Source organism: Ictidomys tridecemlineatus, chromosome 10 (genome assembly GCF_052094955.1).
Source record: "Ictidomys tridecemlineatus isolate mIctTri1 chromosome 10, mIctTri1.hap1, whole genome shotgun sequence".
Taxonomy (NCBI): domain Eukaryota; kingdom Metazoa; phylum Chordata; class Mammalia; order Rodentia; family Sciuridae; genus Ictidomys; species Ictidomys tridecemlineatus.
The window spans coordinates 95,805,397-95,831,678 of record NC_135486.1 but is presented as its reverse complement, the minus strand read 5'-3'; the positions used below and the strand labels follow the sequence as shown (position 1 = coordinate 95,831,678).

The window sequence follows — 26,282 nt, the reverse complement described above, 5'->3', positions numbered from 1 at the left end:
CTGCCTATTAGAATAACAACTCTAGAAAGACATTCACATTCAAGCTGTTTTTTTTTTAAAAAAAAAAAAAAAAAAAAAAAAACCAAAAAGACACAGCTGCTTGTTATGTTTCTTGATTTCTCTTGTTACATTAACATTTGCCAGGACTGTTACAAAGTCTGGCTGGCTCCCCTTACTGTTGAGACCACATATGTGAACAAATGTGAACAGTTTGTGACCATATCATGGGCTTTGGTAGGGTTAGGTAGGGTTTCCTTCTGGGAAAACCAATACATCTATTTTGAAACCATAATTTTGCATGTTTTCTAAAAATTTCACAGTACTTGCTGAAAATTACCCCAATGAACACTATTGTATGACGGCTGAATAGCTCAAACCAAGTGTAGCAGGCAGAATAACATCAAGTGACCCAAAAGAACACGATGTTCTTAAACCACAACACGAAGAGATGCAACCGAAATCTACAGATTTTGAAACCATGTTGGAAAGTCAACCTAAAGGGAAATGCAAATGCATGTCAGAATTAAAATGATCATCCTTATAAAAAAATGAATTAGAAAAGAATTTTGGGGGGGATAGTAGGGGATAGGAAAGTTAGCAGAATACAACGATTACTAATTGGGCATTATGTAAAATTGTGGATGTATAACCGACGTGATTCTGCAATCTGCATTTGGGGTAAAATTGGGAGTTCATAACCCACTTCAATCTAATGTATGAAATATGATATGTCAAGAGCTTTGTAATGTTGTGAACAACCAATAAAAAAAATAAAAAATTAAAAAAAAAAGAAAAAGAAAAGAATTTTGGTTTAAAAAAATTCCTCGCAGTTTTTGTGGTTTTTATCTCTGTGTGTTATTCTAAAGAGACATTGGGAGACCAAATGTGGAAAAAAAATAGTCACTAGAGAAGAATATCAAGATTTTCTAGGTCTTGGTAGAAAAATATTCTTTTACCAGGAAAAAAAAAATCATTCATTCACACATCAGGTATTGAAACACATCATGTGGCAGAAAATGTTCATATGCCCAACTCTTAGTAATGCACAGTTGGGTTATTTAATTATGCTGGTGAACATCAGATCTCCCCTTTGTGTAAAGATGCAGTTCTCCTTTTTCATTGAGTAACAATCTGTGGCGTCATACTTTGTCCCCCTGAGATGGTCCTGTCTCAGTAAACTTTTCCTATTTTACAGTTTTGGTTTCTGTTTTACCTTTATATAACTTTGGCCAAAAGATCTGATGAGAACCACTTAGAGGAAGAAAAGTGTCTGTGGAGGTTCAGTCCAGAGTGTAGGCCCAAGTGTGGCGGAACATGATGGCAAAAGGGCAGGGAGGAGGAAAGCAGCTCACAACACGGCAACTGGGAACAGAGAGAGAGCGCTGCTCTCAGGGACAAAGTATAAACCCCAAAGGCAGCCACCAGTGACATATGCCTCCAGCCACACCCTATCTGCCAACCGCGGTTACCATCCATATTCCATCTATGCCAAGTGGACGAATCCACTGATTAGGTCATGTCTCTCATAATCTAATCATTCCACCTCTGAAACTTCTTGAATAGTCTCCCACAGAACTTGTGAAGGCCACCTCATATCCTCATATCGAAGCAACAAAAGTATTCAGTAGTTATCCTTGCTTAAAAGAAATATTTTATTCAGAGTCGTAAACACTGTTCCAATTCTGTCCATTTTCTCAATTCATGAGCTAAGATTATTCTATAAAATGTTTCTTTTCATCTATTAGAGATGAATCATAGGAGGAATGTTTAATTCTTCCCCTTTAAGTGACCAATTTCTGATTACTGCCACTGAAAGCAAAGGAGATTTTTTTCACCTCTTTCTCTCTTGTTCATTCTGCCTCAACATTTAAATAGTCATGTAACTAAGTCTATCCATTATTTCATGATTCTGACCTTTATCTTAAGTTGAGAAAAGCCATCCACACTCTAGGACAATGAATCTGAAATATTTACCTTAACCTCTTATAATTTACTTTGTTTAAATGTTTTAATTACCTGAATTTGCTGTAAGGAAGTAGAGATCTAACTTTTTTTTTTTTCCCCTTCAGGAAAATCACCAAGGAGAATCAGCCTGACATGTGGGGACAGGGCTGGGGTGGGGTGAGGAGAGCGCCAACACACTGGAGCAGCCTTATATGGGAATTCAGAGGCTGAGCAAGGTGCGGGGGCAGAAAAACAAGGGTAAGATGACTCAGAGCCCAGTATCAAAGACTGAGTAAGATGAAGAGAGTATCCAATGGCTGGTCAGTAGAACATGATAATCAGCACTACAGCAGGGTAAGAACATCTGATAGAGGAGGAAGATCGGTTACATGCGGGTAGATTGGTCAAATAAGTCAAGATGGAAGTTAGTTCTTCACTGTCATTTAAGTGAAGAGATAGAGAGAAAACCAGACACTTACAAATTTAAAACCATGGCTAAAAATCTTTACACTCCTTTCTCAGGAGTGGATAGAAAAGACTTGTAAAAAAATGAACCACACACTTCATCAATTTGACTTAATCAACGCTTTTAAAACACAACATAAAACTACATCAGAATATATGTTTTTCCATAGTGCAATGTTATATTTATGAAGGTAAGTATATGGCCAGGCAATAAGGCCAAATATGAAAGAAATCAAATAACAGAAAATATGCTCTCTGACATGACAATACCATATCTGGAAAATACTCCATATTTTGGAAATCAACATTTGTAAATGATTCCTGGATCCAAGGAGAGTTAATAAAAAAGATATGCAAGAAATCAAAGAGGTACCTGCACTCCTATGTTTACTGCAGCACTCTGGATCAATGGATGAGTGGATAAACAAAAAGTATTATAGATACACAATACTATTTAGTCACTAGAAGAATGAAATTCTGTCATTTGATAGTGTGGATTTTTAAGCCAGGCACAGTAACACAAATGTTCTCACTCATATGTGGAGGCTAAAAAAGTCATTTTCTTTTTATTTTTTTAAGAAGAGAGAGAGAGAGAGAGAGAGAGAGAGAGAGAGAGAGAGAGAGAGAGAGAGAGAGAGAGAATTTTTAATATTTATCTATTTTTTTAGTTTTTGGCAGACACAACATCTTTATTAGTATGTGGTGCTGAGGATTGAACCCGGGCTGCATGCATGCCAGGTGAGCGCGCTACCGCTTGAGCCACATTCCTAGCACCTAAAAAAGTCATTTTCACAGAAGTAGAAAACAAAATAGTGATCATTACACACTAGAAAGGGAAGATAAGAGGGGATAGGAGGAGGTCATATAATTGGTACAAAAGTACAGTTACTTAGATATGAGGAATAATTTTTAGTGTTCAGTGGGGCGACTACAGTTTACAACTATGTTATATATTCTACAAAGAACTAGAAAAAAGGACTTTGAAGCTTCCCAACACAATATGACAAATGCTTAAGAAGGAAATGATAATTAACTTGATTTGATCATTATACAATGTATACATGTATTGAATTATCACATTGTACCTATAAATATGTAACTATTAGATGTCAATTAGAATCTTTTAAAAACTTAAAATTTTAAAAATCTAAAAACAGGAAAAAAATTAAAAATAAGAAATATTTTTAATTAAATGAAAATGAAAAATAGAACTTTCTTTTTTTCTATTTTTATTTGTTCTTTTTAGACATACAAGAACAGTAGAGCATATTTTGGCATACACACTAAAACATAATTTATTATAATTAGAATCCCTTTCTTATGGTTGGAAGATAGAACTTTCATTCACGGATGAAGTTAAAATAGCACTTGGAGAGAAATATTTAAACAATTATATATGAAAAGAATTGACATGTAATATCAATAACCCCAACTTTTGCCTTAAAAGAAACTAAAAGAGAATCAAGTATTAATACTGAAATAGTATAACAAATAATAAAAATAAAGACATAAATTAATAAAATGAGGAATGGACAAAAGTGAATAAAATTAACAAAGTCAAAGTTGTTTATTTTCTTTTTTTTTGAAAAATAAAAAAAAAACCATATAAGCTACTAGAGCAAGGATTGACAAAGTTTTACTGCAAAGAGCCAGAGAGTAAATGGGCTTTATAGGTTACACATATTCTAATTTGTTTAGTGAAACAATTTAAGGAGGTAAAAGCCATTTTTAGCTCACAAAGTTTCCCCAAATAGACTGATCTAGAAGAAAAACAGAGGGAGAAGACAAATTAGCATTATTATAGAATGTACAAATGGTAAAAGAATGATTCAAAGACTAACAAAGTGATAGTATAAGTAATTTTATGCTAATAAGTTAAACTTACATAAAGTGAATGTATTTCTTGAGAAATACAAATTATCAAAACTGACCCAAGAAGAAATTGAAAACCTAAATGGTTCCATATCTAATTTTTAAAAATAGCACTCATGGTTTTAAAAAACAGTAACAAAAACTCTTTCTACAAAGAACACTCCAAATCCAGATGATTTTGCTAATGAATTCTATCATAAATTAAGAGATAATCCTATGCAAGATTTATCAGGAAATAGAGGAAAAATAATTTCTCAACTTGTTTTATGAGGCCTAATTCTAAAACTTGACAAATATATTACATAAAAATAAAACTATAGGCCAACATAAACATGACCATAAACACAAAATACAAAACACCAACAAACTGAATTCAAAATACATTAAAAGTGTAATATGACAAGATCAGAATGACTTTTTCTAAGGAAAGAAAGATTGGCTCAACCTTCCAAAATCAATCAATGTAATTCACCTTATTACTAGAACAAAATAAAAACCATCTGATTAACTCAAGAGAGACAGAAAAAACATTTTACTAAATTTAAAATCCATTTATATTTGAAAATAAAACAAAGTCTTATACTATGCATAAATGGAAACATCTGTAATACTCAAATTATTCATCCATAAAATAAAGAATGAAATCCTGTAATTTGCAGCAATGTGGATGGAACTGAAAGACACTACATTAAGTGAAAGAAGCCAGGCACAGTAAGACAAATGCAGCATGTTCTGGTTCTTACATGGAAGCTAAAAAACTTGTTTTCAAACAAGTAGAGAACCACCACCAAAAACATACGAAGTAACTTTACATTTAATGATGAATAATTAAATACTTTTTCCCTGAGCTCAGTAATGGCAGAAAGATGTTTGCACTAACTTCACTGTAACAAAGGCATTTTCCTGTTTAATAAGAAAAAGAAATAAAAGGCATAAAGATTAGGGGAGAAGGAAAGAAAGAAAATTGTCATTATTTGCAGACAACACAATTCTATATGTAGAAAACTCTTTGGTATCTACAAAAAAAATTGAAAAAATAAAGTTGGCAAAGTTGCAAAATACATAAAGGTATGTCTGAATATATAAAGACATCAAAAATAAATTATATATCTATTGTTTACAACAAACCACTGGAAAATATAGTTAAAATTGCCAATCAAATTACATAAATAAATATCTAGGAGAATATAACCAAAAAATGTGTAGGATTTCTACATTGATAACTACAAAATACTGCAGAGAGAAATGGAAAATCTAAGTAAATGGAGATACTGTATATCATCATAATGAACTGGTAATCTCAATGGCATTAAGATTCTCATTCTCCCTAAATTGATCTATAGATTCCTAACAATAATTATTAAAATCCACTAATACTTTTTAAAATTTAGACAAAATGATTCAACTCTAGAGTTGTCCCAAAGCTCAAAAACTTGGAGGATTTATACTATTTATTATAGAGCTATCATACTCAAGATAGTGCAGTACTGGCATAGGAAGGAAGGAAAACTGGATCAATGGAAAAAGCGAGTTCAGAAATAGATCCACTCCTTGATAGTCAACTGAATTTCAACCAAGGCACCAAGTTAAGCAAAAGAAAAATAGCTCCAAGAATTTTATACTGGACATTGGATATTGTATGAAAAATCTTTCCCCCTGTTACCCCATACTTTGAATAAAATACCAAAGTCCACTAATTATGAAAGAAAAACTGATAAGTCAAATTTAATCAAATTGCAATTGTCTGCTCAAAAGGCAGCCTAAATGTTTATTGGGAAGAAGTTATTCCAAAGCACAGGTATGTAGTAATGGATTTGCATCCAGAATATATAAAGGACATCTTAAATTAACAAAGACAACCAATTAAAACTAAATGAAAACCTCAGATGGACCACAAAAGAATTATATCCAGGTGGGCAACAGCACATGAAAAATTAATCTGTCATTAGTTATCAGAGAATGAAAATAAACTCTACAATGTCATATCATTTTATCCTGTCAGACTGACTGATTTAAAAGAAGACTGATAACACCAAAATGGGATTGTAAAGTCATACAATAACTTTTGTGCATTATTTGGAAGTTTCTCATAGTTAAAAATTTACTCTGTACCCATGAATCCAATGCCAAGAATATACAAAACTAAACTACATGACAGAAATTTAAAAAGTAGTTTCTTGGGGTGGACATAAGGATTGACTGGAAAACAGCCTTTATAAACTTTCCAAGGTGAGGGAAATGCTCACTATATACTTTTGGATGATGGTTATAGGAGTGTATGTAACTATTAAAACTCATCAAACTAAATGACTAAATGTAAAAACAACTCATTAACTTGAACAAAATAAATCAGAAAAAAACAAGCACACACTACATGCTTTCCACTCAAATATACTCCAAATTGAAACAGAACTATAGTTTAGAGGGGTGCATTCTTAAGTATAAAATTAGGAAAATAAAGCAAGATATTGATAACCATGAAGGGCAAGAAAGGGGCAATCACCAGAGTAAAGAGAGGTTCATTGTGGGGGTTATGATGAGACACACCCAGGGGGACTTGGAGTTATCACAAACACAATTCCTGGCTTGGAGAGCAGTCTTGCCTTCATAGTGCCTTACTAAGGTATTCATTTACACTCTGCATTTTCCTTTGCATTCTATAACTTCATTATTTCAAAGTCTTTAAAATGTTGTTTTTGTTTCATTGTAAATGGCCATACACACAAGAAACAGTATTGGGTAGCTCATTTATTCAGCTATTAAACTACGCATATATTACAACTAACTGGATAAGATATATAATGCAATAAAATAGAATCTACATAATCTTCAAATAACAAAATTCCTAGAGTTTGTCTTAAAATGAGATTCAGAAGATTAAATGATTCATTTAATTTTCATTTCACATCTCAGTTAAGTCTCCATGTTTTTAAAAAGCATGCAGATGAAAAACAAAAGAAATGTGACAGGAAGCAAAGATGTTGTCACTGATACAAACATGCAAAACACATATTCTTGTTTGTATAAACCCTAAAAGGTCGCAGACACTAGTTCAATAGCAAAAGGGATATCTGGGAAGCCACAAAGAAATTAAATCCCTTCTGTATATAAACAAGCATAGCTTTACTTTTTTTTTTCTTCTTAAAAAGAACAAATAAACCCATGTAAAAAGTCTCAAAAAACTATGTAAATGCAACATAATTATGTTTAAACCACAGAAGACAGAAAATTTAGAGTTAGAGATTCCATGGCAAATTTTAATTCTATCCTTGTGTATATGTTTTGTAAAAGAGTCTTTCATTACATGATCACATAACACTGGTCCATGTAACAATCAGTTCAACAAATGTTTATTTTAGAATGTGTGGAGGGAAAATATTTTATAGGATAAATTGTAGGAAATTAGTATATCATTTCAGTGAATGGTTAGATAATTCTTAGAATTTTGGGCATTTTCAGAGTATTAATAAACCACTTTGCCCTGATTTCCTGCTGAAGAACATAAAATTTAACTCATTTACAGCAAGTACTTCCTTATATTTGAAGTTGACCTTTAAGTGTCGAGGTTATTTTGTTGCAGTGAAAAACTTTAAGACATTAGGATTTTGGCACATTTTAAATCATATATGACCAAGTATTTTGTATAAAATAAAGAATGAATAAAGCATGAAGATATATGAGCTTATAATACCTTTTAAAAGAATCCCTTATCAATATTGGATATATGAATTGCCCTTGGCAATCATATATCTTAAAATTGATTTTTTAAAAGGAAGAACAAAGCATTTATCTTATCTTTCCTATATAAGGTATATGTTAGGTCAACCAGTACTGAGACATCAGAGCCTTCAATCCGAAACAAACCTTGTAAATTTATTAGATTATAAAGACAAAGAAACAAATCCTCAAGGTCCCCAGACAAAAAGATCAAATAATCTACAAAGAAAAAATTAAATTAGACTAGCATTGGACTTTTCAACAAAACTTGTTATGAAGAAAAACTTACAGAAGACTGTGGGAACCAAAGATATTATATCTAGCAATGCTGTCTTCCAAGTGTTTATAGAAAAATAATTTCGGTCTATTAGGAACTTCTGTACCCATGAGACCCACGGTCTATTCTCAAAAATATTACTGGAAGACAATCTCCAAACAATTAAAAGATTATTGTAAAACTTCAGTAAAACACTGATGATGATGATGTTGATGGTCATATTTGTGCCTATCAATATAATTGTCAATATAAGATTAAAACAAAGACAGAAGACAGAATAGAATTATAATGTTCAAATGTTACATAGGGCAAAATAGAAATGATGCACTTAAAATGTGGGAGGAAAAGGAGAAAACAAAAAATAGAATAAGCTTACTGATTCCTGGATGGAAAACAACTGTGAGTTAAAAGGTACCAATAAAAATGGAGAAACTAAATAGTGAGTGACTAAATTAGTAAAAAGGAGAATGAGGGCATTAGAAAATTTTGTAGGTACAAAAGTAACCACTAGAACAAAAATTCAAACCTTTTCAACTAACAACAGGAAAAGACTACAAATCTGATAAAGAATCATAGTGAATACAATAAAATGCAAATAATTTAAAAATATTAAGACATTGTTGAGACCAAACATTTTATTCATAAGTGGGAATGGGTTTAATTCACTTATCAAAACAAAAAGTGTGTTTAATTTAGCTCACACAGCAAGATCCATCTTTATTCTATATACAAGGGCACACTTAAAGGGATTCAGAAAGACTAAAAATAAAAGGTAGATCAAGATATAACAGGTAAATGGAAATAAAAATAAAGGAAGAGTTAATGATTCTGATAGCACACAAAATAGAAAACAAGCCAAAATACATTAAAGTTGTATTAAGTATAGCACCGAGAATATTTAAAACCACAATCTACAGCCATTAGAAATACTATGTAGCAAATAATACAGCTTTGGTCTTCCAGAAGCAAAAACGTCATGAAAATTTAAGAAGACAGATTAGAAGCACACTACTAAGAGATTTTATTATGCCATTTTCAATATACAGGTCAAATGCACACAAAATAATGAGTAAAGGGAGTACACCTAACTAATGTAGTCCATCAACTGTACTTTGTCCCTACATAGCCATTATCTGTCGAACATTCACAAAAATGCATCATCTGCTGGGCGTGATGGAGCATGCCTATAATCCTAATGGCTCTAGAGTCTGAGGCAGGAGGATCTGGAGTTCAAAGCCAGCCTCAACAATGGTGAGGTTTTAAGCAACTCAGTGAGACCCTGTCTCTACATAAAATATAAAATAGGGCTGGGGATGTGGCTCAGGGGTTGACTGCCCCTGAGTTCAATCCCTGGTACCAAAAAAAAAAAAAAAATCATCTATTAATACATAAAGGCAACATCAATAAGCACCATAAAAATAGAAATAAAATAATCTACACACTCTGACCAAAATGCAGTATAATAAATATCTAACAAAAATAAGTATCTCCTTGTGGAATTAAAAAAAATATTCAACAACTCCTGGACTAAAAAAAAGAAATACAAACTAAAATGAAGGAACTTCTTAAAAATGATGACAATAAAAGCACAACACATCAGATTCCATAGTACACGTTTAAGACAATCAAAGGAAAACTCAGAGCACAAACTATGTTTAATATTTTTCAAAAGAATTAAAATAATTTCCCAACTCAGAAAATTAGAAAAATAGAAAATGAACCAAAAGAAAGCAATTATGCATCAATCAAGATAAAGAAGAAAGAATGCAGTAGAAGAATAGAAAAGCACATCCAATTAGTAAAATACTATTTGCAGGGCAGATGGCACACACCATTAATCCCTGCTATTTGGGAGGCTGAGGCAGGAGGATTGTAAATTCAAAGTCAATCTCAGCAACTTAGTGAGACCTGACTCAAAAAAATAAAAAGGGCTGAGGATACAGCTCAGTAGAAAAGTACCCCTGGGTTTAATGCCCAGTACTGAGAAAAATAAATAAACAAACATTTTTTAAAAAAATATTTTTCAGGAAAAAAAGAACTATTTATAATATCTAACCTGATCAGGAAAAAAAACACAAACATTTAAAATGACTAAGAAATGAATTAAGAATTAGGAGACTCACATAGATGCATAAGCAATTTCTACCAAATTTTAAAAGCTCAGATAATCCGTAGCTCAATAAGTCATTCCAGAGTATAGGAAATGAAAGAACATGTCTTTATTCTTTTTTTCAAAACTAGTATTGATATCTAAATTTGACACAGTTGAAAATAAAACCCAAAACCAGAAAAATAACCTACATACTAGTACCACTAATAAATATTTTTAAAATACTAGTTAAATAGTAATAAGAGTTCTTAAGAAAATAGTATGTCAACCAAATGAGACTTATTCTAGAAACCTAAAGCTGGATCAAAGTTTGGAAAGGCATTAATAACATTCACTATATTAATCAATATGATGAAAATCATAGGGGAACATAAGAAATATAACCTACGTAAGTACTGAAATAGCCTTTGACAAGACTTAACAACTATACCTGATTTTTAAAAATTTTAAAATAAAAATCAAAAGATACTTTTTAATATGAAATATGTAATATATATACATATATAACATATGTATTAGGACTAAAGCCTTTATTTTACTTTATAGGGAAACACTAAAGGTGTTTCTACTAAAATCAAGAGCAAGACAAAGAGTCGATACCTCCTTTTCTATCCAACACTACATTTCTAGGAAATAAACTAAAGAAATTAGAAAACAGAAATAAATTTAAAGAATAAAAAATTGGAAAGGAATAAAAATTCTTTAGAATATGCTAGAGCAGAGTTTGGCCGATTTTTTTTTCTGTAAAGATTTTGACAGTCATTTTTGTGGGCCATTCAGTTTCCATGGCAACTACTCCGCTCTGCCAATATAACACAAATGCAACTAAAGATAATAAAGAATTGAGTGCCACTACGTTAGAATCAAAATTTATTTATAAAAACAAGATCTGGCCCATGAGCCATGGTTTGTCAACCGTTGTCCTAGAGAATAAACCATTAAATGATCCCAAAGGACAAAAGAATTCTTCAAGGAAGCAGGACAGAGAATTGGTATACAAAATTCAGTAGTGTCATCAAGACAAACAGTTGAAAGGACACAATGGTTGCTGAAGTTGAGATCTGGAATGTCCTGCAGAGGCTCTGTGTTAATACTCGGTCCCAGCCCATGGCACTGATGGGAAGTGGGAGAACCCTTAGGAGATGGGGCCTGTTGGGAGGTTTCAGGTCAGTGGGAGCATGCCCTTCAGAGGGCTGCAGAACCCTGGTCTCTGTCTCTTTTGCCCCTGGATTTAAAGTGAATGGGATTATGTGCCATGCATAGCTGCCATGATGTGCAGCCTTGCCTTGGAGCCATAAGCATAGGAACCACCAAATATGGACTGAGACCTCCAAAACTACAAGCCAAACATATTTCTTCTTGATATAAGCTGATTTTCTCAAATATTTGTTACAGTAATAGAGAGCTGACTCACTCGATTTTGTTTTTTGTTTTTTTCCAACAAAGGTAGAGGGAAAATAACAACTTATACAATCAACAAAGACCAAAATCCACATGAAGAAAACTTTAAAACACTCTTCAAAGTCAAAAACCTGGACTTAAAGAATGCAAGATTTCTATAATTTTACTATGGCTATGTAGGATGTGAAGACTAAGGGAAACTGGATAAAAAGTCTATGCAAACCCTTGGTACTCTGTTTTTGCAACTTTTCTGTAAATCTCATGCTATTTCAAAGTAAAAGTTAAAATGAAATATATTTTAAAAAACAGTAAAAACTTGAAGTGTGGACAATAAATCATAGATATTTCTGGAGTTTTTAGCTCCAATACTTTCAGATGTTTGAATTTTATAGTGTTTTATTAGAAAATCATGCTCCCAAAACACAAGTGTTAATGGGGTTTTTTTGCAATGTTGGTGTGATTTTATGTACTTGAAGGCCAAATTACCTCCAGATGAATTCTTTACATATCAAATAGAGACATTAAAAGTCAAGAAGAAGGGAAAACTCAGCATGAATAAATTTACTTTTTCATAAACAATATTTCAGGATACCTATTTGTGCTGTTTTAGATTCTACAGTGAGACATAATTAAGATGAAACCATTTACATTGAGTTTTAAAAGCAATAGTCTGAAACTCAGTAAAAAAGCCAATGGAGTTTTACAGAATCCTGCTTTCATCAAAACTGCTTTTGATTAAGTAATCAAATTGTTATAGTTAAGAAGATATTTCTTAGTCTTATAGAGAAATATATCAGGAGTGAGAACTGTTTTTGCAGCCTATTACATAAAATTAATAAATTGTGCTAAGAGTTTACATGTTTATCCTGATATGTGACCTAGGTTTTAGCCACAGCTACATCACCAAAACACAAAATTGCTGGTCATTAAAATGAGTTCTTAAATCATGAATTATATAAAACTTACATAGGGAGAAGTATTTCTCATTTCCTTACATCTAACTTAAAGCTGGAAGATGCAATAAATCCTACAATTCCAGCAATAATAGCCATGTCTGAAACATGATGCCTTGTTCTTACCAAACTCAAAATACTGTTTTTCTGAAACCACGTTAGGGTGTTTATAAAAACACTGTGGGAAAACCATATTACAAATACAAAAGTTGTTGCATAGAAAAGAAGAGTTTGGTTCTTAACTTTAAAGATTTGCTATAAAACTTGACACATTTGATCAATTTCTCTCCTTTAAACAGTGCCTTCCTTTAGTTGTTTTCAATAGTCTACTCTTCTAGAAGTTTTCAACTCAGATCATTGGCTGATCCTCCTCACTTTCTTTATGGGTAACTTTTCTTTTGTCGGTTCATTCTCCTTAAAAACTGGTTGTAATAGGATTCTATTTTTGTCCCTTACTTTTGTTTTATCTTCCACCAAATCTCCCATGTATTATCCATGACTTCAGTTACTGAATATTCAAAATATTGTATATATATATATATATATATATATATATACCGTGTTCACATCTTTATCCTAGACTTTAGATGTGAATATTCAATTGACTAGCTGCCATCGCCACTTGGATTTCCCACAGAAACTTCAATGTCTTCACAATCATAATAACTGAACTCATCATCCACTCATACAATAAGTGTTGTTTGCCTAACTTGAACCTTGTACTGGGCTTGACATTGCATGTATAACAGGGAACAGACTGACTTTGTCTCTCCCCTTATGAAGCTGAAGCTTCCTTTACTAGCCCGCCACCTGTACTCCTCATATTGTTTAGTGGTAACGTTAGCCATCTAGTTACCCAAGCCAGAAACCTGAATGCCATCCATGACTCTTCATTCTTCTGTACAACTCAAGGTTCATTCACCTGGTCCCATCCTCTTCCTTTCTAGCTCTTTAACCTATTTCTCTATTCTTAATTACAGAATCAGTTTAAGCTGTATTCCTATTTGACCTGCAGACAACCCCTAACAAGTTTCCTTGTCTCTATTCATGATAAAAAAAAAATCACTTCACTGACTCTATGTAGACTTTAAAACAAAATCCAACCTCAGCATAGCACAGAGGGCCTGAATTACATACCAATTTACATGTCAAAACTGTACCCTTTAAGTGCCTTGTTTTCAAGTGACAGTTTAAGGTAAATGGGTCACCATTTAGGGCTACTTTATTACAATTTATGGCAAATTCAATAACATGATTAACCATATATAAGGGAGTCAAATAATTAAGGAAGAGTCTTCACCTATAGATAAGTTCAGATACTATATAATCTGACATTCATTTTCTATTTTAATTTCCTATTATCTTTTAAAATAGCTATTAATAAAAATCACTGTTATAACAACATTACTAGCCAACATTTACCTAGCACTTACTATGTGTCAAGCACTTTACATTAATTTACACTTACATTAATTCATTTAACAATTATGACAACCCAAAAAAATAGTTACCAGTAACATCCCCATTTTATGTACACCATAACCAAGGCATTGAGGCATTTAGTAATTTGCTGAAGGAAAAATAATTGGTAAGTGGTAAGACTGGCTTTGCAGGAAGTGGTTAGAGAATCTATATGCTCAGCAATTATTCAGCATACAAAACAAAACAGAATTGTGCAAAGTATTAAACAGGAACTTTGTTGTTATAAAAATGATACATACTAATCATGCAAACTGTACAGAAAAATATAAAGTAAAAACCACCAAATCTTACCACCCAGAAACAGAAATTATTAATAGCTAATGTAAATTGTTCTGGAGAGCTCTTTATGCCTAGGTAAAATTGATAAGCAAAAAGTTACATGATAGATGATAGATAAAAATGATATATGGTATATTATCTACTGCCATTTATGTAAAAGATGATCACAGTTACACACTTACACGCCCAATCTACACTACCATCTTTGCTTTTATTTTTGTCAATTGTATTTTTACACTATCATTACCAATATCCATAAAATTTAACTGATTTCTCTAATGATAATTCCTTCACTGTTTTGTCTTAGTTTAATATTTAAATGAATTCAACAGTCTCCACTGGCATCTTTTAGCTGTAGTTTTGCTGTTTTGAAATACTTTGAGCAATTTATTGTTTAAGTTTCTGTCAGGCAATTTTTTCAAGGAGAAGTAGTGAGAACTGCATTCACTAATCCTATGTATGCTTGAGAATGTGTTATTGCCTTCATATTTGAAGGACAACTTGGCTAGTATGAAATTCTTTGGCAATATTTTCTTTTTTGTTTTTAATTTGTTTGTTATGGCTTTACTTCTCAATAAAATGGTTTTGAAATAAACTAAGACAATACAATAGCCCAATCAATCCACAGATAACAATACACAATTATAACTAAAGAGATGGTTTTAGTACTTCCATATATTGGTAATTGTCTAAGTCAGGAGTGGGTAAACTGTCTCCGTATAGCACCAAATAATGCATATTTGGAGCTTTGAGGACTGTATGTGTTCTGCCTTAACTGTTCAACTCTGCCTTTGTAGGCAAAAGCAATCATAGAAAATATGCACACAAAAAAAATGGTCAGGCATGTGGTCCAGACAAGAATAGGATAAGGAGTGGACTTGGCCTAAGGTTTCTGACTCCTAAATTTTTCATTAGTTTCTGTCAGGCAACTTTTTCAAGGAGAAGTAGTGAGAACTGCATTCACTAATCCTATATATGCTTGAGAATGTGTCATTGCCTTCATATTTGCATATTAACTATAGAGAATGGTGTTTCATTGTGCCATGTTTGCATATGCATATTACATTGTAATTTGATCAGTTTCACTACCTGTTTCTTTCCCTTACCCAATTTCAAATTATACTACAGAGCCATAGTAACAAAAACAGTATGGTACTGACATAATAGCAGACACACAGATCAATGAAATAGAATAGAGACACAGGGAAAACCCATACAGATACAGCCATCTGATTCTCAACAAAGGTACAAAAGATATACATTGAACAAAGGCCTATTTCTTATTTTTTCCTTTGTTTTTGAAATGCTAGTAACTATTAGGATGTGTTGCTGGTGACCATTCTATGTCAGTATTACTAGGATCTTTTTGACCTGCATATTTATCAGAAAGCTTTTTTTGTTATTATAACTTTAAAAACATGTTCCATTGGTTCCAACATCTACCTGAACACCAATTATGTTTATGTTGGATCTCCTTGGGTTCCATATATATCAATTTCTCTATTAGCATTTTTATATTTTTTATTCTTCATTTCATTTTGTACATTTGATATACCACATTCCTGTCTGTTTTCAGTTATGTTTATTATATTTCTGTTGCATGTATCCAGCTTTTAGTCCAAGAATTTTTCTATTTCTTTTCTGTTCTCTACTTGATTTTTTAAATTATTTAAGTTGTGTTATAAAAGTTTTTTTTTTGGTATAACTTTATGGTTTCTTTTGGCCATTTTACTAAAGGGGATTATATAGTCTTAACAGCCTTGTGACTGTGGGAAAATTATTTGTCTGAATTTATCTGTTTTCTTGGTGATAGAATCACCTCAAACAAAAATCCCACAAATATCTTCCATTCCCTGAGAACACATCTCCATCCATTTTGGAGCAGTTAAAGAGTCAATCTGGTCCACTCCAAATCTCCAAAAGTTTATAGTGACAGTGTTGCAATCCGGAACCACTGTCTCTCACACCCTTTTTACTCCTAAGTGACTTCAGCAGTCCCTTTGGGATACACGACTGTGATGAACAACATAAAATGACACATCCATATGACTTTTCCTTAAGTTCCACTTCTCCTGATGTTTTATAACGTAAAACTTGGTGTCTGTTGGGAAATTCTTCACTCTTCAAAGGCCCACTCACTTCCCTTTAATCTCTGCTCTCTATATGGAAAAAAAAATATGTCAACTATGTAATGGAGGACTATGGCATTTATTTGGGGCAAAATCTTAAGATCTTAAGAGGCATGTTCTAGTAATCAGGATGACATAGAACAATAATTCATAGTATTTTGCTATGGTGTGTTTCACAGTCTAAGACCTGGAGCTGTGTCTATTTCTGTTTTTTTTTTTTTTTTGAGGAATATAGATTCTTTTTAACATGAGATTTTTGTAGCTTTCTATTCTTTTTTTTCCTTTTATCCTCTTTATATTTTTTACAACATTAACCAGAAGTAATACCTCTCACAAAATTCCAGAGTTTTGTATATTTAAGCATTTGTTTAGTGGCTTCTTATCATTTATTTTACAATTTTAAAATTATCTTTCCACTTGTCTGTCTCACAAAGTCAATCATAAGGTCCTTGAGGTCTGCTTTTTATTAATGATTTTTTTAAAGTTTTGTTTTTCTATTTCAAAACTTAGATTCTTTAAGGTTCAGAATAAAAAACAAGAATAGCTGTTTTCTCGTTTTCTTAAGTGGACTCAACTTAAATCAATATCTCACTTTAAAATAGTTATATTAAGAAAGGTTGAAGGTCTATTGTGGAGAGTAATATGATGATAACATTTACTTCTAGATGCCAACTAGATTAACTGGTAATGTCTTGTGTAAAAAACGTTAAAAATGAGATGCAGAATAGATGTAAGAGCTCTGCAAGAATAAGTTCTAATCTGTACAAGTGAAAGTCAATACATTCATTAAGAACTTAATAGTCACCATGAGAATAAAAAGATGACATTTGAAGTGGTCTATCAAGTGATATAGAAAAATATTACTATGAGGAAGATAATGACAAATATTATATGAAAGGTATTTAAAAAAAAAAACTTAAGGTGACTTCTCAGGTGAAGTTAAAACCCATCTCAGAGCCTTCTTATTTGCTATGCCTGCCTGAAATGTTTTTCTCTTAGGCGGCCTTCTTTCAGGTCTTAGTTTAAACGCTCTCTTGGAGAAAACATTCCTGCCTACTTAAGCTAAAGTAACCCCCTCCCATGTAGATTCTCATCTTCACAGTATTGAAGAAACTCTGAAAATAATTGAATAGTGTCGCCCACCTCCCAAGCATATACAAGATAATAGAAGTTCCTAGACAGCGGGGAATTTTGTTTTCATTACTACTTTATCCCCAGTAGCTAACAGAAAAGATGCTCAATAACTATTTGTTTGATAAATAAGGGAATAAACAAGGAACCATATAACTTTTGACAATTAACATTTACCAGAAGAAGATGAAATGGAGAAGTAGAATAAGAAGGTCAATGCTTTGAATACCAGGCTAAGGAGTTTATGGTATGGTTTTTAAAGCACTCAGAAATCACTGAAGATTCTTTGGACCCAGAAAATAAAATGACCAGATGGGTAATTTAGGAAAATAAGTTTCAGTGCCAAGTAGTAAGGTACTTAAAGAGAAGGAAGAGCCTGAGAGGTGATACCAGGTAGGAGCTTTCAACAGTACTATGTCAGGTAAAGGATGACAGAACATGAACTGAGAGCACAGAGGAGGAAACACATTTCCAACAAATTCAGAGATATTTGAGAGCTAAACATGAATAGATGAAAAAAAAATATGAGTGATCAAAAGAAATTCATAAATCCACTCTGACAAGCACTTATCAGGTTATAATGAAGAATGTGTTTTACAAAGATAAATACCTTAGAAAATTGTCTTATAAGTCCAATCAATATCATGTGTGTATTCTCTGGTGTCTGAAACATCTGAGACGAAGAATCCAGTAATACCAAGGGTGAAGCTGGATTCTGTGATTTGGATAAGACATAATTCTATCTCCCCAAAGGTTCATGTGTGAAAAAGGCTTGATTCCAAGGTGGCCCTATTGGGAGGTGGTGGTACTTTTAAGAGGAGGGGTCTACTGGGAGGTCCTTAGTTCACTGGAGGCATGAGATAATTCCCATGCAACCCCTCAAGTTCTTGCAAGAGCATTGTTATAAAAGGAGCAAGCCTAGCCCCCCTCCTTCCTCTCTGCTCCTGACTCCACATTTAATTGCTGATTGTTCTGCACGCCTTCCCTCCCATTATTGCAGTCTGTGCCATGAACAGCCAAGGGGCAGCCCTCACCAGAGAACTCATGCTATGTCATGTGGACATTTAGCTTCCAAAACTGTGAACTAAATAATCCTTGTTTTCTTCATAAGTGGCCTATGTCAGTATTTCATATGGCAACAAAAAGCTGACTAATACACTTACTGGAAAAATTTTATATATATATATATATATAATAAAGGGATTATTAGATACTCTTGAATCTCAAAATCCAAACAACAGAAATGTTGCTATCTTAGACTGAAGGTGACAGAGATGGGATAAAATTTAAAAATCATCAAACTTGTAGGATTCTACAGATCAGACCAATAGAGCTATCCAACTGCAAACAACATAACCAGGATCATGAGTCCAGGAATCAGGGATGGAAATAGAAAGATACTAGGAAATTATCTACTAGTAAAATTTTTACTTCTCATTCCTGTACCCTTATGATCTGCTGCTTGGAGTTTTCTCTCCAAGGGGGAATTCTTCCACTAGGAGAGACAAGTATGAGTCTGTTGTACTAGAAATTAAAACTGTCACATGGTTACTTTGTATTCCCATACCTCTAAGTTATCAGAGAGTTACTGTGCTGGCTGGGGTGGTACTGACTAGCCAGGATGATTAAAATGATACTTGAGAGGCAAGGAAGAGTGAGTCTGGAATACAGGAGATCCTTTATGGCATCTCTTAGTATTACCATTATCTGTTATTAAAATCAATGGAAAACTACAACAGCCCACTCCAAGTCCAGACCAATCAGGAATAAATATTTGGGTCACCCACAGGAAAAGAACCTCAATTGGGTAAGGTGCTTACTTAGGGCAAAGGGGATAACAGATTGGGCAGTAGAAAAAGGTTATAAATATCAACTATGAACATGTGACCAGTTATAGAAGTGAGGATTGTAAATAGCATGAGAGGGTCTTCCTCACTTTATTATGAATGTTTTATGTGTGTTTACTTACAGATCTCATCATGTAACATAAGATACACTACTTTTGTATCCTGAGTATTGTTAACTTAATATAACAGTCCTTAAGTTAGGGAATATCGAGAAGAATAAACCTCACCCAAGGAATTCTTCTGGGGAAACAGTCCATGCATTTTCAGCTGTGCACCAAATTGTTATTTCATGGGAGGCTGAAGTAGAACCTTGTTAGAGTCTTTATTTAAATATTAAATATGGTTTACAGAAATGCATGGAGGTGTCACATTGACAGCGGATGATAGTTTTGTGGTGGTTAATTTTTTTGTGTCAAATTGGATGGATCACAGTGCACAGATATTTGGTCAAGCATTATTTAGGATGCTTCTATGAAAGTGCTTTTTGGATGTAATTAACATTTAAGGTGGTAGACGCTAGTAGAGTAGTTGATCCTCCATAATGTAGGTGGGCCTCATCTAGTTAATTGAAGGTCTTACAGAACAAAGAGGGACTTTCCCTGAGCAAGAAGGATTCTACCAGCAAACTACAACTCCTTGCTGCATCTCCAAGTCTACCAATCTACTGCATATGCTTTTGGACTCACCAAATCTCACAGTTGCAAGAATCAATTCCTATAATAGATAGATAGATAGATAGATAGATAGATAGATAGATAGATAGAAATATAAATATAAAGATGTATAATTGTCCTTTGGTATCCATGTAAGACTGGTTCTGAGGTCATCCAAAGAAGCCCAAGTACATATGTTCAACTCTCTTACATAAAATGGTGCAGTATTTGCATATAAACTATGCATATCTTCCCAAGTGCTTTATATCATCTGTAGATTTTTTTTAACAATACCTAATGCAATGTAAATAGTTGTTATACTACATAGTTTAGGGAACAATGACAAGAAAAAAAGTCTGTACCTGTTCAGTACAAGAGAAATTATTGTAGCTATTATTATTACTATCATAATCATTATCGACATGATTATTTTGACACTCAGGATTGAACCCAAAGGCACTTTGTTCCTGAACTACATCCCAAGCCATTAGTATTTTTTATTTTGAGACAGGGTCTCACTAAGTTGCAGAGGCTGTCCTCAAACTTGTGATCCTCTTGCCTCAGCCTCCCGAATCACTGGGATTACAGGCATGAGCCACTACACCTGGCACAGATACAATTATGTTTCTGAATAGTTTTGATTCACATTTACGTCTTTTCTTCCTGTATAGACAACAATTTGCTTGAGGACTAAGATTAGAGCTTAAAATCCTTTGTCTTTTCCCTTCAGAGTTCAAAGTTCTTGTTAGGTACTCAAAATATGTTTGCTGAATCAGTAAGAAATAAGTAGTAAGATACCATGAGCATACTATAAGAACTAGACAGCACCCTAGTTAGATATAGAAAGATAATTCTTCTCTGGGAGGACAGAAATATGTTATTGCATTAAGGTTTTCACATTGGGAATTTCATTAGCAGTCATTGGAAATCCTCCCAAATGCCTATTCTCGCCTACATTTCTTCCAAAATAACATTTTGGCTCAATAAGTCATGCTTCAGTAAACTTGTAATTACTTATAACACATTTTATCTTTCCATCATGTGTGCACATTAATTCTAAGCAATGATGTTATTCTATGACCACACAAAGGTGTCCTGTAATGGGCATAGAAAATCTCTCCATCTCCAAGTGCACTTACGCCATACTCTCGGGCTCTACCGCACAAGCACCAACTGCCTTTGTGACATTCACAAGAAGAGCATGGTTTATTCCAACGAGGAGGTTCACCAGCGGTTGAATGCCACCACATCTCCGGACAATGACTCGGTTTTCATGTTCTTGGCAGCATTCTCCCAAGGCCCCGACCACATTCACAAGTACTTCTTCGGGTTGATCAGTTAAAAGTCCCACCAAAGTTTCAATGGCTTTGTATTCCCGAAACCTAAGATCATCACAAAAGCATGAGACATTTGGCTATCAGCTCGATTTATGCTGAAAGTAATGTTTCTCTAACAGCTAAAAATTACTAAATGCCAATCACATTCTTATTCAGTCCTTACAGAACTCTACAATGTAGGTACCATTATCAGATGGCCAATCTGAAGCTTGGTAAATATGAGGCTGCCATCCACAGCCAGCCATTTGCTCCAGATTGTCTCTGGGTCACTAAGCTGAACAGCCTGTAAGACAGTTACGGTTCTGATCACATCTTAGTTCTGCAATTTCATTCTGCTAAGAGTTTCCCCTGTCTTACAGAGAGGTAATTTTACGTGGACAAAGTATACTAAATATTTCATGAAAACAAATGACATATTTTTATTTATAAACACATTAAACATAACTTTTTTGCACCTATTTGGGTTTAATAAGTCTCCCAGAATTAGTAGCTTGTGCTACTTACCTTAATAAAAACAATGTCAACTTCAGATATCTTCAATATAACTAACCATTATATATTTTAGCATCTCTCTTATTGTGCAATTTTGCTGATTATTTAATTATATTTTAAACCAAAAGAAAGTATGATTTATAAAGGTAAATATTTGAAAATCAATAGTTTCTGTAATATAACATCTTTTCCCCTTTCTAATAAATTTCAGCAGTGTTTTCTAATAAATTTGCAGCTGAATTTTTACTGCTGAAATATGGTGGAACATCTAATTAAGATAAAAAACAATTAGTTGAGCTAACCCTGATCTTGATACAACTTCATTATACATTCTTTACTAAGTATGTTTATTCTGAGTCAGGACATATGAATTTCCTGTTAAAGGAACTCGTCAGATAGAGATAAGAAGAAGGTATCTTAGAATACTCATTGAAAGTATGAACTCTAAACATATAAAAAAAGAGTTAAATTTGAAGGTTAAAATAAATAAAAATTTTACAAGCACTTTGAAATAACAAAATAAAATTTCTAAGAAATCGCTTTTGAAAACAACGACTCCAGGAGTGGTTAGTTGGCATTCTGCTGACTCATCTGTTTATCTTTAGAATAGGAAAAAAGGATGAAAACTCTTTCATCTCTAAAGATTCAGTGCATGACCAATAGGATTCTGCAATCTGTACACTCAGAAAAAATGAGAAATTATATCCCATCCAATTCAAATGTTAAAAAAAAAAGATTCAGTGGAAAATTTATTCTTTCACCTTGATAGGTCTTCTACAGGAAACAGCAAAGATACTTCTGTTTTAAATGAGTGTCCATATGCCAAACAGCCTATTCACATAGAAATGTCACATCAGCAAAGCCCTTCGCCCTACTGAGGTACATCAATCATTGTCTTGTAGTGACGCATTGAGAAGGTCCTTCATTTCTAAGGGTCCCTCGTGCTGCCAACTTAACCCAGAATGGACGTTTTTGAATAACATTAGAGCCATCCCTTTATGAAAATAGCATTGAAATTCCAAGAATGTGTTTCCTTGGCCTTATCTTTATTACAGAATATCGAGTGCCTTCTCTTACTTGATCACATTCTCTTTGCTGATGGAGCATTTCCATATGGCCCCTGTGACAGCAGCCAATAATTCTTTATTCTTAGTGTTATTGAGTAGATTGGCCAGCGGTTTAAGTCCTCCATGGAGCCTCACCAGGTCACGGGTTTCTTCATCTTCAGCACACTATACAAAAAGTCGAATGAGAAGCTGTCAGTGATAACGCCTCTCTCCAGCATTCAACGATTGCTGGCAAGGCTGGTCGTCAACTTATGATGGTTCCACTTAGGTTTTTTCAACTTCAGGATGGCATGAAAGTGGTATGTACCCAGTAGAATCCTTACTTCAAGTTTTCAATTTTTATCTTTCCTGGATAACTGATCTGCAGTACAATACTCTGTGATACTGGGCAGCAATAGTGAGCTGAATCTTTCAATCATTCACACAATTAAGATGGCAAACAACCAATGTGCTACAAGAGACTATGTTGCTAAACTGTGATGTTCAGTAAATTAGTTATTTTTAACACACATCAATATTTTCAACTTATCATTGGATTATCAGGCTATAATTTCATCATAAATCAAAGAGCATAGAAACTATGAAACTTCTTTTCACAAAGTATCATTTTTCTGAAGATGTATCCAAGTAAAATTTAATAATTCTTCCCCAACACCAACAGCTATCTGGTGATATCTCTATCCCCTTACACAGTTCTGGGAATGCACAGCAGTTTTTACAAACTTGGCAATTCTCCCAAGCCAATTCTGGGGTAGCCTGGGCATCTACAGAGCTAGAGGCAAAGTTCAGTAAGAAAAAAACTAGAATACTCCCATGCTTGGAGAAGGATGTCTACAGTGAGACACGCAGAGTTTTAGGAAAATATAATGGAGAAGACAGACAAATGACAGGGAGGTAGTCAGACCTTGAATGACCCTTGAAATCTGAAGACAAAGAATTTTCTCAGTAGAGTTTCTGTGCTCAGAGAAGTGGATTTTATCAGTAGTACCTGACATTTTAATCAAATATTTGTGCATGTTTGTTTCATCCTCTGGAATAAATATTGACTATATAAATACATCCAACTGATTATTATTTTCAGATTAAAGAGCCAACACATGAGACATGCATGATTGATTTGCCTTTTACCCTAAGCATATAATTGTTTTCTGATGCTAGGCAAAGTAGAGGTATGTCCTGTGTCATCAATGAGGGCCACCAGAAGAGATCCTCACATTAATGCCCCACAGAGGTTACACTTGCTATATTTATCTTCTGAGTTATGATTTCTGATTCTGATTCAGTGGCAAATTTTAAAAAATAGTCACAATTTCTAAACAACTCTTAATGGCTTCTCATATGAGAGTTATGTCAAAGCCATAAATCCTTGTTATGGACTGAAGTGTGTCACATGTCACAGGAAGAAGATGGCCTTCTATTAGCCACTTATTCAAGCCTGGGAGGGAGACCTTAGAGGAAACCAACCCTGCTGATACCCTGACCTCAGACTTCCAGCCTACAGAACTGTGAGGAGATAAATTTCTGTTAAGCCATCCAGTCCATGGTACTTTGTTATACAGCCCTAGGAAACGAATCCAATCCCCTACTGAAAGGAGTAATGGGTATTTTTCCTCTAGAAAGGCTACTCTGGGTGGTAGAAGCTGGTGTGATCAGGAATGAGCCAGAAACTCATTTGTCAAGGCCATCTTTCCCTCTTTATCATTCTGTTTTATGATAGACTATAAATATTATAATTTACAAAAAAATAATGAAAATTAAATTATGAAAAGATAAAACAGGCACACACACACACACCATCATGTTTGATAGTGATAAATTTCTCAAGATTACTGTGTTTGAATAGGCTGTGCAAAAATCAATACAGGAGTACTATATACTTACTTAGCGATTATATACTAAATAAATTATTTTAGGAAACACAGATATATATGTCCTTTGGGGCAGGAGGTACTAGGGGTTGAACTCAGGGGCACTCAACCACTGAGCCACATCCCCAGCCCTATTTTGTATTTTATTTAGAGATAGATTTCTCACTGAGTTGCACAATGCCTTGCCATTGCTGAAGCTGGCTTTGAACTCATAATCCTCCTGCCTCAGCCTCTCAAGCCACTGGGATTACAGGCATGTGCCACCACATCAGACAATATATATGTCTTATAGAAGTGTAAGTAATCAGTTATATTGAAGCATGTTTACTCTGACATATACAATAAATACAGCATCCACCATTATGTCAGGACAGTGGTTCTCAGAACTATTTGGGGATGAAAATCTCTGAGATGCTTTCTTAAAATTCAGATTCCTCAGTCCCCTTCCCAGAGAAGGGTCATGTGTTTAGAAACATTTAGAAATACTCCTGTGAGCTAGATGAGAAAGAACACCAACAGAGGCGGAAGAGTAGGCTCCTACCTGGTAAATGGCCATGGCACAGTGCTCCTGCAATTGCTCATTCTCACTATTTAGATTCTTCACTAGGTTTTCAATGATCTTTTCAGCTTTGATTGCAGCTCGGTAGTTTTCCTAGGAATATGAGCTTAAATATTTTTGTGTGTAAAATGCATGAATATAATTAGCCATTTACGTTTATTAATAACTATGATGAGCAAACTTTCTAAGTAAATAAACACTGAAGTCAAAGTTGAACATAGTTATACTATAAGAGAATTAGCCAACATTGAAGTTTGATCTTTTTCTAATAGAAAGCTAATATTTTGAAAAAAAAAATCCTAAACAGCTATGTAATCTTAAAAATTATTATTTTTAACTAAAGAAAGTCAAGGTAAGAAAAAAAAGGAAGCTGAATTGGTTTGTGTACCTCTGATGCACATTCTTGCAGTGTCCCCACTACCGGAATTAACATATTTTCATGAGAAGTCTTCAGTAACTGAGCCAATAAAGGGATGCCCCCTGCTTTACGAATGGCTTCTTTATTTGAATGACTCTTACTGCAACTCCACAGTGCCAAAGCCCCACAGCGAGCCACTTCCACATCTCTGGTTTCATACAGACTTGATTGAGCTGGTTCTGTTGAATTCTGGGCACAGTCTAGTAAAGCAACCTACAAGAAGAGATGAATGCAATGAACTTGGATGTCTTTAAAACCGAATTCACCCTTCAGTAGCCACA

At 33.7% G+C, this 26,282-nt stretch overlaps 1 protein-coding gene across 2 annotated transcripts in view; it reads right to left on the bottom strand.

Moving 5' to 3' along the window:
- Positions 1-26,282, bottom strand: part of Odad2 (outer dynein arm docking complex subunit 2) — a 163,620-nt gene that overhangs the window by 82,903 nt on the left and 54,435 nt on the right. For both annotated transcript variants that reach the window (XM_078023475.1, XM_040277619.2), the window contains exons 13-16: positions 25,972-26,214; positions 25,566-25,676; positions 23,167-23,321; positions 21,400-21,642 (exon numbers count right to left, since the gene is read on the bottom strand). In XM_078023475.1, coding sequence (XP_077879601.1) covers positions 21,400-21,642; positions 23,167-23,321; positions 25,566-25,676; positions 25,972-26,214 — 752 coding nt within the window. The remainder of the gene's footprint in view (positions 1-21,399; positions 21,643-23,166; positions 23,322-25,565; positions 25,677-25,971; positions 26,215-26,282) is intronic.